Raw genomic sequence first — 15,555 nt, 5'->3', positions numbered from 1 at the left:
GGATTACTATACATGTTTTCCGCGTCCCCTCACAGGGCTAGCCACACTTCAGGCTCAGCTAAAATCAAGTCCACACCGACGTGGATAGTAAGGGTATGAAAAGGTTGGGAGGACGCGTTCCGCGCCGCTCGTAACGCTTCTGGGTGGCGTGGATAGTGGGGGGGGGGGGGGGTGACTAAAACCTCATTGTATGTCATACAAGTGTATAGCTAATGGCACCCTATAAAATCAAATGCGATTTTGCGGAAGGTGCGATCCCCTGGGGCCAACAGAGTAGTGAATAAATGACATTAAACAATTGCATCGCACGGCACTAAAACGGCCCATGCGATGCGATTTCACTATGGTAGCGTACGTAGGAAAACTGGGCGCCCTGCTAGGAAACAAGTACCGAAAAGTGTGCTTCTCGTGTGGCTGCCTTGTAGGTAGTTAATTGATTAATGAGAGAAACTTGTATGCTGCATGGGTGTGTATTGTGTGCAGGTGCATGTAGTTTATCAATTGTGCGCGTGGATTGTCTGTGCAAATGTGGGGTTGAGAAGCTGCTGGGCTGCGAGGCATGAATAAATCGCCGGGTGCGCGCTCCCGTTTTCAGCCCCATTATAATCGCTGGTCGCAGAAGTTTGCTCCTGCGACCAGCTGATTACCTCTGCGGCTCCCCCGGCAGAGGTTCCTTCTCATCAGCGACCATCTCTGGTCGCTGATGAAAAGGAGAAACAGAGCAATATATTGCTCAGCCATATATTGCTCGCAATATATGACTGAGCAATAAATCTCCCCCCCGTGTGTATGGGGCTTTACCCTGTACACACACATCGATTTGCTTTTGATTCGATGTTAGATTTGATTTTTTATTAGATCTGGCATTAGATCTTCCCATTCGATTTGGCATTAGATATACATTCATGGTACATTGTACACATTCGATTTATTAGATCGAATTCTAAACGGGAGCGCGCATCAAATCAAATGTAGATCCAAAGTGACACAAAAACCATTCGATTTTTTTTAGGATTCGATTTTGCTTCTATAAAAAAAAATGGTTTTGAGCTTGATCAGTCCGAGCGCTCACACAGCGGAGCGAAGCCACCACACCAGTATACGCCCTGGTTGCCACCCAGTTTTGTTGCCGCACCCATCCATACGCCCATATTACGCCCACTCTGCGAGTTCGTTCGCTTGGGTATTTCCACTTGTAAGGTCGCATGCATGCACGGTTGGCCGAACCTACACATGCGCCTTGCGAATGGTACGCATGCACAGTGAGCTTAAAACGCTCTACGAACTAATACATACTTGAGAGAGGCAATCAGAATAAATGCCTATAAACCCCCTCACTGCTGACCCAGCCCATGAAACAGTGGGGATTACATGTCATGTGGCTTAACATTTTACATACAATTACTGTAAAAAACAATGTTTACCTTACTTTCCATCTGTCCTTATCTTGTAAGCTCTTGGGAGGGGTATGAGTGTGTAGAAAAATGGGTTTTGTAATAGTGGGGATTTTGGGGACTATAAAGGCAGGATTTCGGTAGCTCAAATCAGGCTTATTTTGTCCCAGCTCTGCATGTCACAATGGGGATCATTCTTGTTCCCTCACATATAACGTTTTGGGGACTGCGTATGCACATGGTCTATTAAGCGCACGTGCAGCTTCCCTTTGCGAATGGCTTCAGTGACTTGCATAGTCGCCGAGTCGGGGCAGGCCAGGGGCGGGCTGCAGCAGGGATCGCCCTTGGGAACACTGGACATTCCCATAGGTACACGGGTGGGCCGATGCCCACCCCATCTTCGGCCAGGCGCATGCAAATAAAAGTCAGTTAAGACTGACTTTTATTTGTGAAGGCAGGAGAAATCATTTGGGTACTTATGTATTATCTGGACTCCCATGTTAAACGCACCCCATTTTTTCATACCCCTACTATCCAACTACGCATGAAGTTGATTTTATATAGTGTGGCGAGCGCAGCGAGCCACCGTGCCCGAAGCGTGGTGAGCGCAGCGAGCCCCGCGAGGGGACACTGTCTCATAAGAAAAACGGGAGCCCAGATATTACATAAGTACCATCATTTGATGGTCGGCGACCATCGAATTATTTCTCCTGCAGCGGAGGCATGCGAGGGGATGTGTTTTTGTTACACATACCTTTGCCTGTTAACAAGGGGAATTGGCGATCGGCGGTGGGACAGGCGTTCGGATGGGTGGCGTCTCCGGTGCTTGGCAAGCTGGAATGTTCACAGCTTACCAAGCAAACCAGAATCAGGGTCAATGTTAAATGTTGTGGTCTATGGGGTGCATGTACTAAGCCTTGGGGCCAGATTCTCTAAGCTTCAAAAGTGATAAAATGGAAAGTGATAAACAGCCAGTCAATCAGCTCCTACCTGCCAAGTCACAGACTGTGTTTGAAAAATGTCAGACAGGAGCTGATTGGCTGGCTGTTTATCAATCTCCATTTTATCACTTTTGAAGCTTAGAGAATCTGGCCCTTGGAGAGAGATAAAATACCAACCAGTCAGCCTGTCTATTTCCAAACACAGCCTGTAACATGGCATTTAGGAGTTAATTTTTTGATATGTTGGACCAAAATGCACTAAGCTTCAAAAGTGATAAAATGGAGAGTGATAAACAACCACCAACCAGCTCCTGCCTGACATTTTTTCAAACACAGTCTGTGACATGGCAGGTAGGAGCTGATTGGCTGGTGGTTTATCACTATGCATTTTATCACTTTTTAAGCTTAGTGCATCTGGCCCTACATCTCTTCTTTATCCCTCTTGAGGCTTAGTATATAGACCCATTTGACAATTAAACCTGTTTTATTTGAAATGTACATGATTCAGCAATTATTACATAATGACCAATTATGCCCTAGAACAGATATGTGCAACTTGTGGTTAGAGCCACAAATAGTTTTTGCACTCTAAAGGTGAGTACACACGGGTGCAATTTCATGTAAAATCGCTGGCAATATGGTCGCTGAGCGAGCTGCGCGCTCCCGTGTGCACTGCCTAATGGTCGCTGGTCGCAGGAGCATGCTCCTGCGACCAGCGGCTTTCCCCGGCGATCGTTGTGCCGGGAGGTCAGCGCCCGGGAGATCAGCGTCGATCTCCCCAGCCCCGTGCCGCTGCTCCCTCCCTCCTCCCATCAAAGTGACAGCAGCAGCGTCTGCTGCGCTCCCCCTCCGCCCCGTAGCAGTGTCTCCTTTTCATCGCTGATGAAAAGGAGACACTAAGCAATATGATTACTGGGGATATATTGCTAGCAATATATCCCCAGCAATCATATTACCCCGTGTGTACACAGCATAATACAATTTACAACTACTTTATTGGGAACCAGTTGTGTTGAATGGATCACACCTGCTGTGTGTATGGGGACTATAGACTAGAGAGGAAGGAAAGGCATTCCTTTGGCTGGCTATCTCTGGTTGGCTGAGAGGAGACATGTGACTGAGGTCACTGGAAGAGTCTGTGAGGGAAATGAAAGCACCTGATATGTGAGTAGTTCTGTCAGAGAATATTATTACAGGGTAAGTGGAATAGCTGTATTTCATTTAATGTAATAGTGAACTGCTATTGAAACAGCAATAAAAGGTGGAAAAAGCTTAAACTATTTGTAAAGATTAGTACTCAGGTTTATTTTTTATATCATATTCTAAATTTGTAATATAATACATTTTAATGACATACAGTATGATAAATAGTTAATTATAATACCAGATCTTAAATACTGTATATCATTTTATGTTTAAAAACTTGTGAGTTATTTGTCCTCAAGTCACCCCCCAATGGTCCAGGTTTTATGTATATCCATGGCTCTGCACAGATGGTTAAATTGAATTGACTGAGGTGCTCATTAAGTCACCTGTGGCTAAGCATAGATATAAACCTGTACCGCTGAGGTGCCGTGAGAACTGCGTTTGGCAATCTCTGCCTTACTTGGTGTGGTCACATGACTAATAAATCATTGCATACCTCCCAACATGACCCTCTCCAGGAGGGACACAATACTCTGTTTATGGACTTCTCTCAATTTATGATTGCCATCACCTGTGTTGAAACACCTTGACAGGGTATTGTCTAATCGCTGTGCCCAATTAATCCCCCCAAAAATGACATAACTCTCTTGTTGGATAAAATTGGCCACAGCAGCCATCTTTATTAAAACAATACAAATTTAACAATAATCAAAAACATTTCCCACGGAAGGTGGTCCCCGAGGCCCTCAATAAATCTATCCACACCTCTAAGCACTTCCAGGAGTTGTTACCCCCAGCCGATAGCGATTGGCTCGAGGGCACCAATTGTCAACACCCAGTGCTCATTAATTAAACCTCACCCAGGGGAGTCCAGCCCCCTCATGGGGCCCTCCCCGCCGCATAATTAAGCCTCAATGCCACTAACCTCGAGGACCCCCCTCCGCACAGGCCACTGTGACAAAAGACAACCTAACAAATAAGTCTACCTAAAACTATAAAATTAGGGAGGGTGGGTGGGAGCTGTTAAGAAAAATCTCCCAGTGACCCCTATTTCCCGCCTGCACCCTGCTTATATACCCTTACAACACCCCGTTAAGCCCCTCCCCCTTATGACCCTCTCCTTAGACACCCCTTCTATGCCTGTCCAGCTAGTCAGCTCCCTACAAACCCTGTCAGGGGAGCCTACCCCCAGGCTTTGCCTCCAGTCCGGCTCCTACATTCTTGTCAATAAACCTGTTTTAAACAGGTGCTGGCAATTATACATTAAGAGGGATGTCCAAGAGCAGAGCATTGTGTCCCTTCTGGAGAGGGTCATGTTGGCAGGTATGCATTGGGGCGTGTTGAAATAGTTTTGAAGCCCTGACATTTTGACTTTTTTTTTTTTTTTAACAACTTTTTATTAAGTCAAAGCATCAAAACAATACAAGTTGCATTGCTGTACATTCAAGCATGTGAGTCAGATATCAAAAGTTTAAGTACATGAGGTTAGATTACACAGTGACAATAGGTTTCCTTATTATTATAACAGGTGTGACATTTTGACTTTTAATATTAAGATTTTTCCCACCTTGCATCTCCTTAAGGGTTGAAAGACAAAAAATTACATTAAATCCTGTAGAAATTTCTGCAGCTGTCTGAAATTTCTCACACAATTGGAAAAAATTTTCACAGAAAAATTAATATCTCCATTAGCTTTTAATTGCAGCATTAATATGATCAATATAAACACATATCTCTTTTTTTTTTTTTAATAAACTTTTTATTTAGTATTGAGCATTTTTACAAAGTCTTACACGTTGGCATCATAACCTTATATTCAACAAATAATGAACAGATAACAGTTTTAAATGTATGTTCACACACGTTTTACTATTCACTTTACTGTGATATGATGGGGCAAGAGAAGACAAATTGGAGTACATTAAGTAAAGTGTTGATATTAGCTTGGGTGGACGCGGTTGGTAAGTCGTTTCATTGGGGTGGGAGGTCTATTGGATCTGACCCCATAAGGACACGGGTTTCATACCATTGGGTGGGGCGGAAGCACTTGTAAATCTGAGTTTTCAGCTCGGTGGACAGTGAATCAATAAATCCCTCCCAAATTTGAAAGAATGATTCTGTGCAGTCTTCTTTTTGGAGGGATGTCTCCACCCACTCCATGTGAAATATGTGGAAGAGCTTGGCCCTAAACAAAGATACTGAAGGGGGTTCTTTATGAATCCATTGGTGCAGGATGCATTTGCGGGCTACTGCTGATATAATTAGCATCATCTTCTTGCTATCACGTGGGATTGGTACCCCAGTGGGAAAGGCGCCTAAGATCGCCCATTCTGCTGACAGTGGGAGGTGGCTCAGTAAGAATGTGGTAGAGAAACCCTGGATCTGTTTTTAAAAGCGCTTTATTAATGGGCAATCCCACATTAGGTGTGGGAATATTGCGGCGGGGGCGTCACATTTAGGGCAGGTGTCAGTGTCGGAGATACCATCGCATGGCGTCGATGTGGAGAGCGGTATCCATTGTGGTAGATATTATAGAACATCTCTCTATACATTGAGGCGGGCATGGTTTTCCAGGAATATTGAAAACAACGCGTTAGGTGTTTTAGAGTAAGTTGAGGGAATTTGTGCAACCAAATAAACACATAACTCTTAACCATCCGCATTTTATCAGCACATTCCCATTTTTCAGGCACTGTGAAACATCGTACGGATCAGTTACATCCATGTGATGCTTCTTTGTGTAAAAAATATGAAAGGGTAAAAAAAAAAAAGAAAAAAGTGTGGGATCCCCCTCCCCCCACGAGCATAACCAGCCATGGGCTCATTGAGCCGGCTCTGGTTTCAGAAATAGAGGGAAAAAATGGACTGGGGTCCCCCTGTATTTCCAAAACTGGTTCATGGTATTCCATAGCTATGTCATTTTGCTGAGTTCTCAGGCTGAAAATACGGCTGATTGTGGCCGATCCCATTTGTAGTCATTCGTATAACCGCTTGTCTGTTATGGTTGCGCTTAGTTAATTTTGCCTCATGAATCCACGTTTCGAGAAGGGTGTGTGTGTATATAATATACCCTAGAACTGGGGTAGCCAACCCTAGTCCTCGAGAGCTACCAACAGTGCATGTTTTGCAGGTCTCCTCACAGAATCACAAGTGAGCTAATTAGCTCCATTTGTGTATCTTTGAAATGTGTCAGTGATTAATGAGTGCAGCTGTGCAGCAGCTAGGTTGTCTGGAAAATGTGAACTGTTGGTAGCTCTCGAGGGCTAGGGTTGGCTACCACTGCCCTAGAACAAGTATGCACTCTGTAGTGGAATCTTGGAGGTGCAGTCCATAAATCAATAGTCAATAACTACACTTACCCAACCATGCCAGATGAGAGAGTAAAGGACCAAAAGGAAAAATTGTATTAGAAAACTAAAGGTGCCCATACAAGTTGCGATAAGCGGCGTGCAATGCGATGCGGGCATCGCACAGTACAAAAAGTATGTGCTGCACATACTTTTTTTACTGCCCGTGGATCACATCGCATGCAAAACATGATATCCAGGCTTCAGCACAAATGGTTTAATCAGAATCCCTCAGATACTAATTAAGTCACCTGTGCTCAAGCCTGGATATCTACAAAACCTGCACTGTTGGTGTGCCCTGAGGACCGTGGTTGGGAATGCCTGCACTAGGGTATGGATGGAGAATAGAATACTGTGCTGAGCGTAGCAAGGTACCGTGCCCAAAGCATGGCGAGGGGACGTGGTGCAATGATACGGTGTCCATGTCGACATTCAGGATACCGTATCAGACCTTTTGACTGTCGATCTTCCATCCATGTCAACCTATGCAATGTCGACCCAATGACCCATGCCCGCTAAAATATAATAATAATAATAATAATTATATATTAGCTGGTATGGGTCATTGGGTCGATCCATTAAACGCTGGGCATTCTCATGGCCCAGCACTGCCAACACCCCCGTCCCTCCCTCCCCATTCGCAGTCGGGATTTGCACATGTGCAGAAGTGCACATGCGCAAACAGGGACCATCAGGGCAAGGGGCTGAATTCAGTTCACTATGTGTGATCCAGAATCGGCCCATTGATTTGTTAATGGACAAAACCATGTGCACTGCAGGTGGGGCTGATGTAACGTGCAGAGAGTTAGTTTTGGGTGAGTTATTATGTTTCTGTGCAGGGTAAATACTGGCTGCTTAATTTTTACACTGCAATATAGATATTAGTTTGAAGTTCAAACCCCACCCAAATCTAACTCTCTCTGCACATGTTACAACTGCCCCACCTGCAGTGCACATGGTTTTGCCTATTAGCAAACCTAATGGGCTTTGCAAACCAACCTGAATCTCCCCCTATGTTAGCACCATATTTCATTATGGAGAACAGGAATGTATGTGCTGATTTTAGCATTTTTCCAGATCAATATTATAACTGATTTATGGTACTACATCATGTAAAGACATGTTTTTCCAGACAGCATTAATTAGAAATCATGCTTTTGACATGAGCCATTGTCAGTCCATTAGAATTCATTTCTTTTTATTACCTTACTTGCTTATGAAATATCCTCATTTATTTCAGCTATGTGTTTTCATACAATATAACCAGAATCATATAGCCTGTATTGCAGGGGCGTTTTAAGAGAGGAGGAGGCCGGTGTGCAGCCTTCTCTGTCCGGGCTCCCTCCTCTCTGTCGGGAGCAGTAGGGTATGAGTACTATAGCGCTCAGACCCTACTGCGCATGCGCAAATCTTCAGAAAAATGGCGCAGGGGCCATTTTTCCAGGGATTTTTGTATCACAGCGTTGTGGAGCGCTCAGACAGCATGGTGACCATTTTTCTGCCAATTTCAGCAGTGTTCCTGCTGCCACTGCTGGCCGCCGGGGAGAAAGTTTTAGAAAAATAGGTGCAGCATATACTTCAATGGGTTAATGGGTTAGTAATTAACTCAGTTCAGTCCCACCTATGTGCACATAGTGTAATGGTTTATACTTATAGTATTCTCAGCTGCTAGGTGGGGGAAGTGGCTTCCAGACCCCGGTGTCCCACTCCGACCACTGGTGCTTTCCAAAATGATGCGGTCATATCCGAGGATCTTCACCGGCTCTGTAAATAGGCTACCAACTGTAGTCCCCGCTCTCCTCAACGCGTTTCTCCACCTAAATAAGTCTCAGCGGCTTCCTCAAAAATGCATAAAAACACAGGAAAATCGCATCGCATGCCACTACATATGGCATGCGATGGGAGCCGTGAAAGTACACAAGTACCAGACATACTTACCTAGGAGAAGTCCAGAGAGGAGACGCTAATGTGCAATTTGTGGGGCGGGGACTAGGGTGACCAACTCATCCCTTTAATCCGGGACACATATTAATTACACAGGTTCTGTGGCTGGCTTTCGCCTGGTTTTAAACTGCCACACCTCAAGACTCCATTCACCTGGTTTTAAACTGCCACAGAACCTGTGTAATTAATATGTGTCCCGGATTAAAGGGATGAGTTGGTCACCCTAGCGGGGACAGACTATTATGTCATCGATTCCCACCACCATTCTTGCAAAATGCTGTGATTCTCGGGTCTGCAGGGTGGAAATGGTGCTAAAATTAAGTGATTTGAGCCGTTTGAGTGCCACACCCTCCTTGAGATGCTGTGATATCCAATATTTGTTTCTCCATCCTGTCCTCATCAATACAATGGGAACAGGATGTGGTGGATCTATCAGGTTTTACAAAGTGGTGGAGAGTAGGCAGTATGTATGTAGGTGACAGAGTTAAGGTGGCCATACACTGTGCAATTGTGGACTAAGAAAGAAAAAAACTGCACAGTGTATGGGCTGTTTCACATGCTTCGGTTGACACCGGGCGGCAAAACATCACACGGACAAAACCCATTGGTTGCAGAATTTGTATATTTCTCACAGTTGCTGCGTACATGTTGGCAGCTACGGTGGCAGTAGCATACATCTCTGAATCAGGCTCACTGCGGTTAAACCTTCACACACATTTTATATTGCAGGCAGTAAAACAAAAATAAATTAGCCACACTAAATAAATTAGGATTGTTCAGGCTCATTTTTTTAAATCCTCTTAATTGTTATCATGTGATTTTTGAATCTGTGATTTCGAATCGAGATAAGCTGAGGATAACGTTGTTGTTTTTTTCCACATAATTTTAAAATGACTATCCTCTGTATATTTTGCTTTTTATAGTATCTTCTCCTCCAATCAAGGTAATAATTAGAAATAAACCAAATTCAATGTTCTTTTATTAGGGTTATTCCAAGACAGACAACAATGCCAGAGACATCTTGCTTTGTGAAACTAACAGGTAATACAACAAACAGCACAGAAACCCATTAATAGCTACAGAGATATGTAAAATCAATGATTTTCTTGGAAAGACTAATACAAGCAGATTCAACAGATAAATCGGTACCTGTTTAGTTTCACGGCGGCCGATATATTGGCTGATCCAATGCGATTTTTATGCCTGTTCATAACCCCACTATCCACTACGCATGGAGTTGATTTTATATAGTGTGGCGAGCACAGCGATCCCGAAGCGTGGCGAGGGGACGTGGATTACTGCGCTCACCACACTATATAAAATCAACTCCAAGTAGGCATTTTACTTGTGTTGTTATTTTTGTGACTGTTGTACTAATGCATGTCTAACTTTTGGTGTCGACCTATTGACTGTCTGACTAGACATTGGCCCTTATTCTGGTTCACTTGCAAAGGCAAATTCCTTCTCAAATGGACAAAACCATGTGCACTGCAGGTGCGGCAGATGATACTTGTGCAGAGAGAATTAGATTTGGGTGGGGTTTTACTTCAAAGTGAGATCTATATTTATCCCTATAGACTGTAAGTTTGCAAGCAGGGCCCTCCTACCTCTATGTCGGTTTGTTTCTACCCAGTTTGTTTAATCACTGTTATTTCCAATTGTAAAGCACAATGGAATATGCTGCGCTATATAAGAAACTGTAAATAAATATATAGCCATGTAAAATAAAGCAGCCAGTATTTTCCTTGCACAGAAACAAAGTAACCTAATAACCCTGCAGTGCACATGGATCCTTATTCTAGTTGATTCGGACGGATGCGTATTTCGAACAGGAACCGAGTGTTCTTAGCCCCGCCTACCGTACGGATCGCTCACCGTCCGAATGCTGTAAGATGCCGACCGAACGAAGTGAATGTTTCATGTGAACACCTCCCCTATCTGTGGGAACCTCTCGCATCATCTGATGGTCGCTGACCATCGAATGATGGACCGAGGGATTGGGTAGCACTGAGTGTTCCAGACCACTTGGACATATCTCTGTATGAAAGCAGGGATATGGGTGGGCAATTTTTGGAAAGAAGAGAAAGTATGTCTCTGTGTGGTGCACAGGTTACTAAGAAAGTAAAATGTAACTTTTATTTGGATATGTTTAAAAGAATGTAGCGAAATATAGACAGTGACACATAAAGACACACACAGTGTAGGTTTAAAAAGGATAGAAATCCTTACTCCGTGTGATCCAACTCAATATCCTCCTAGATGTTGGTTAGATTCTATGTATTAGTAATAATGGTTTATTGTACAGTTTTCCACAGTGGAATTTTGTGCGTTTAAGTCGCCTATTACTGATCTGCTGGTAACAAAATAATCTGGGTTTATGTTCCCCTGTGATGTTACTGATCAGATTACTTCACTTCACAAATAGGGTAGGCAATATGGTGCCCCGTGGGTCACCCCTCAAGCGGTGCGTGCCTGGTGAGATCTGCCACTTCTGCACCAGCACTGCGCGCCGCAAATGAGAGGGAGAGCCGCGTCAATGAGGACGTGTACCCTGCAGAGGAGCTCCGGCGTGTTAGAGTCAGCGCCGGAGATCTCTGTCTGTTAGGAGTCAGATCTGAGCGCTGCGGACGTCACGCAAGTAGCGCCTCTGACTTAGCGGTCCAGTGAGAACTGGCATACCGCTCCGACTAAACGATTTTAAGCTAATACAGATCAAAATACATGTAATAGGGATAGGGGAGAGGAGGAGAGCACACTGAGTGTCTAGGTCAGCGTACGCTTCGCATTGGAGCTTCGTCAGGACCACCTGGTAATAGGCGACTTAAACGCACAAAATTCCACTGTGGAAAACTGTACAATAAACCATTATTACTAATACATAGAATCTAACCAACATCTAGGAGGATATTGAGTTGAATCACACTGAGAAAGGATTTCTATCCTTTTTAAACCTACACTGTGTGTGTCTTTATGTGTCACTGTCTGTCTATATTTCGCTACATTCTTTTAAACATATCCAAATAAAAGTTACATTTTACTTTCTTAGTAACCTGTGCACCACACAGAGACATACTTTCTCTTCTTTCCAAAAATTGTCAAACCTGTGTCCAGTGGTAGCACACCCTCCCTACTCACGGTTAACCAACCGATGTACAAATACACTGAGGGTAAATGAGAACAATACTGCTTTGATAAAACCTGTGCGACTGATTGCCCCACATTCCCCTTTCCCCAAAACTCATATGGGCGGGCAGCTGACATCCGGCTATGTCAGCTGTCCGCCCCCCACATGTGCGTCACGGCCGCATTACCATACGTACGCCCAGCGTTTTCATGGGATCGCCCATGAAACGCGGGGTGTACGCATATGGTAATGATCCCAAACAGCCCTTCACGCCCCTCTCCACCACCTGCTCGGATGCTTCCGTACGATAATTTACTGCACGGACCTCACGCCGTCTTCGTACGTGTGAGGCGTTCGCACATGCGCAGATACGCCTCTGCACATGCCCAAATGCCAAACATCGGCTGTCCGACTGCACTCGGACCGATCCGACTCAATCAGAATAAGGGCCATAGTTTTGTCCATTTGAGAAGGAATTTGCCTTTGCGAGTGAACCAGAATAAGGGACATTGTCTGTGAGCTATAACACAATACCTTGGGAATTAGTAAACACGTACTTACCGGTGTAGGCAGATAATCAAATATGTACAAACCTTTCCCTGTTTTTCTGTGAAATAGAGAATCGCTAAGTAAATTTTTTTTTTTTTTACTTATTAACGTTATAGCCCTTCGCTCAATGATACACAATGGTCTGTTGCTTTAATCAAATTATAAAATAATAATGAACTTAGAGGGAAGTTAATTTTTCAACAAACTAGAGACACCCTTGGAAACGGATATTCATGAATATAATAGAAATGTCTTGTCATGAGGGAAAAGTTAATATTTGTGGTGACCCATAATGTAGTAGATTTAAAAAAAAACCATATACCCTTTCACACCGTAGCTCTAACCGTATGGTGCCGGTTGGTTCTTTTTAAACCTTTTTTTTGTTGAGACATCACATATAAACAATACTTTGAGCATGTGCTTTCACAATGTGTAAAGTCGAAGAATATTGCAGTTTTTTAAGTGTTTCAAACCGGTTCTAGCTGAAGTGTGAACGCACCACTGTGAATTTACTCGGTACGAAAACCCGGTATTGAAAACTGGTTAAAAGAAGGATCCTACATGGTTGTGAGCTGTTTCTCTTTCAATGGTCCTGGTGACACAGCTCAACATTGGGATGTAGGAGGGTCCGTAGGAGCCAGGCACCTATCCTAAAGCTTTTGGAGAGTAGGCTCCTCCCTTCTGCATCCCAGACTCCTCAGTTCGTGTTAGGTGCCCACTGGAGTGGGTGCTATTCTAAAGGGCTGCTGGAGCAGCCGAAGGATTAGAGTTAGTTAGGAGTTTTTTATTTTATTAACTTTTACACTAGCTAGGTAGGCACAGTGTGAGGATTCTCACTGAATTCTCACACTGACAGCACAGCAGGAGCTGACAGAAGCGCGTCCTGTCAGCTCACTGTGCACAGGGGAGACGCTGTCTGGTCTCCCTGTGCAGCACTTACAGCTTCTATTAAGAAGCTGCCTGGGCTCCGGAGCGATCTGAAACCGGCTTGACGCTAGGTGGGGATCATGGGGGACAGGCGCTCCGTGATGGCGGCGGCCATTTTCTGCGGAGCTTACACACTGAGCTCCTATATGAGAGGACAGCAGTGTGTTACAGGCATGTTCCAAGTGGTCCCCAGCAGAGGGGGAGACACTGGAACTTGGAGATCCTGCAGTGGGAGCGGCTGTCTGGTGGTGGTTGGCCCCAAAAGCCACGGACCCCGCAGCAGCAGGGACTTGGTCTCTTCCCTCACTCTGTTTTCGCGCTATTCGGAACGCTTGCAGCAGAGCTGAGCTGGCTGACAGATCCTGGCAGAGTGATTGGATTTCCTGGGCATCGTTTTCCCCACTGTGAACGCTTCAGACAGATAAGTGACTGGGTACATTGGCTCTGTATACAACGCCTGTACATTTTGCGCTGTGACTGTGTTAATTTTACATCATGTCTGAGCAACAGTCTGTGGCTTTGGGGGAGGGAGCCCTTAATGCATTGAGCGCCTGCAGTGTTTGTACACTGAATTTTGTCCCTGAGCAGATGGCCAAGGGGGGCTTGTGTATTACTTGTGCTGCTGTGAACCCCAGAGGGTAGAGCAATTGGAACCTGCGTGGGCCAGTGCCCTGGGCAGGTCTGTTAATGCCTTAGTGCAATTGCTGGACAGGCAGAGTGATGTGTTGGTAGCTTCCCCGAGACCTGTGTCATCATCACAGCAGTCCTCTGGCTCCTTGCCTCTGACCAAGGCAGATCCTGGTTTCTTACAGGTCATGCAGGATACTGCTAAGGGGATCGACAGGTTTAATGATTTGTTAGACAAATTTGATGGTGATACTGTGGGGACCCCTGAAAGGTCTTATTCAGTGCCATTGCTTGTTGCTGAAGAGGAGGGAGAGTACACAGACATCCCCTGGGATCAGGGTGATGACTCTGAGGATTCCTCGGCCTCAGGGGTGGAGGATTTGATTACTGCTGTTAAACAGGCTTTGAACTTGTCTGTGGAGGATAAAACTCCTGCAAAAGGTGTTTTTAAAAGGCAGTGTAAGGAAACTGTTACCTTTCCTGCGGATGAAGGTTTACAGGATTTATTGGAAGGGGCTTGGAAAACGCCCGATAAAAAGCTGCTGATGCCTAAGAGATTTTTAAGTCTATACCCCATGCCTGAGGCTCATGCAGACCTCTGGGAAAAAGTTCCGGTGGTAGATGCTTCTGTGGCACGGCTTTCTAAAACCACGGTGCTACCTGTCCAGGGGGGGCAGCCTTTAAGGACCCCGTAGACAAGAAGCTGGAAGGTAACCTCAAGGCAATATTTGAGGGGGTAGGCTACACCTTACGCCATCTTATAGCATCAGCCTGGGTCTCTAAGGCCATGATTGTGTGGGCTAATGACCTGTGTACAATTTTACATGCTGATCTATGTGTGTTGCTGCTTGCTGAGAAGCTTAAAGCAGCTGCGGAGTATGTGCTTGAGGCTAAGGAGGAAGCTCTCAAAATGGCTTCCAGAGTTTCCACAGTGTCCGTCAATGCCAGGAGAGTGCTTTGGCTTAAAGCCTGGGAGGCGTATAATGAATCAAAAAAGGCCTTAGAGGCATTAGCTTTTAAAGGAAAGCTGTTGTTTGGTTCAGAGCTGGAAGAAATTATTAAGCAGGCCACGGGAGGCAAAAGTTCCTTCCTGCCGGCTCCTGCAGCTAAGCAGGCCTCAAGGTTTTCTGCTTTTAGGCCGTCCTTTCGGCTCTCCCCTAGAGGGGGTGCATCCTTTCAAGGACAGTCTTTTAGGGGAAAGTTTCAGTCCTCCAGGGGCAAGGCCCCAAAGTCAAAGTTCGGTTCCTTTCATAAGAAACCAAGCACCAAAGGAGAGGACAAGCCCTCCGCATGACTACCTGGGGAATACCCCAGCGGTGGTCAAGGTGGGGGGGGGGCGTCTGAGATGGTTCAGGGCTGCGTGGGCATTGTTGGACTGGGATTCCTGGGTGCTAGACATTGTATCCCAGGGTTACAGAATTCCCTTCAAAGGTCTTCCTCTGAGAAGATTCATTCCTACACCACTGCCAAAGGAGTCGCGGCTCCGTGTTGCTCTTTTGGCGGCGGCTCAATCTCTCTTAGAGAAAGGGGTGGTTATCCCGGTTCCTCGAGCGGAG

At 45.2% G+C, this 15,555-nt stretch overlaps 1 protein-coding gene across 3 annotated transcripts in view; it reads left to right on the top strand.

Moving 5' to 3' along the window:
• The first annotated feature begins 3,424 nt into the window (after positions 1-3,424).
• The window catches only part of TEX11 (testis expressed 11), a 188,311-nt gene continuing 176,180 nt past the window's right edge, over positions 3,425-15,555 (top strand). For 2 of the 3 annotated variants that reach the window (XM_083159168.1, XM_083159166.1), the window contains exons 1-2: positions 3,425-3,499; positions 9,758-9,813. In XM_083159168.1, the coding sequence (XP_083015294.1) occupies positions 3,483-3,499; positions 9,758-9,813 (73 nt within the window). In that variant the 5' untranslated portion in view covers positions 3,425-3,482. Of the gene's footprint in view, positions 3,533-9,757; positions 9,814-15,555 lie in introns of all 3 variants that reach the window. The other variant, XM_083159167.1, reaches the window with a different exon arrangement.

Source organism: Crinia signifera, chromosome 9 (genome assembly GCF_055691185.1).
Source record: "Crinia signifera chromosome 9, ASM5569118v1, whole genome shotgun sequence".
NCBI lineage: Eukaryota > Metazoa > Chordata > Amphibia > Anura > Myobatrachidae > Crinia > Crinia signifera.
The sequence above is the reverse complement of the archived record's forward strand: the minus strand, read 5'-3'. Positions and strand labels throughout refer to the sequence as shown.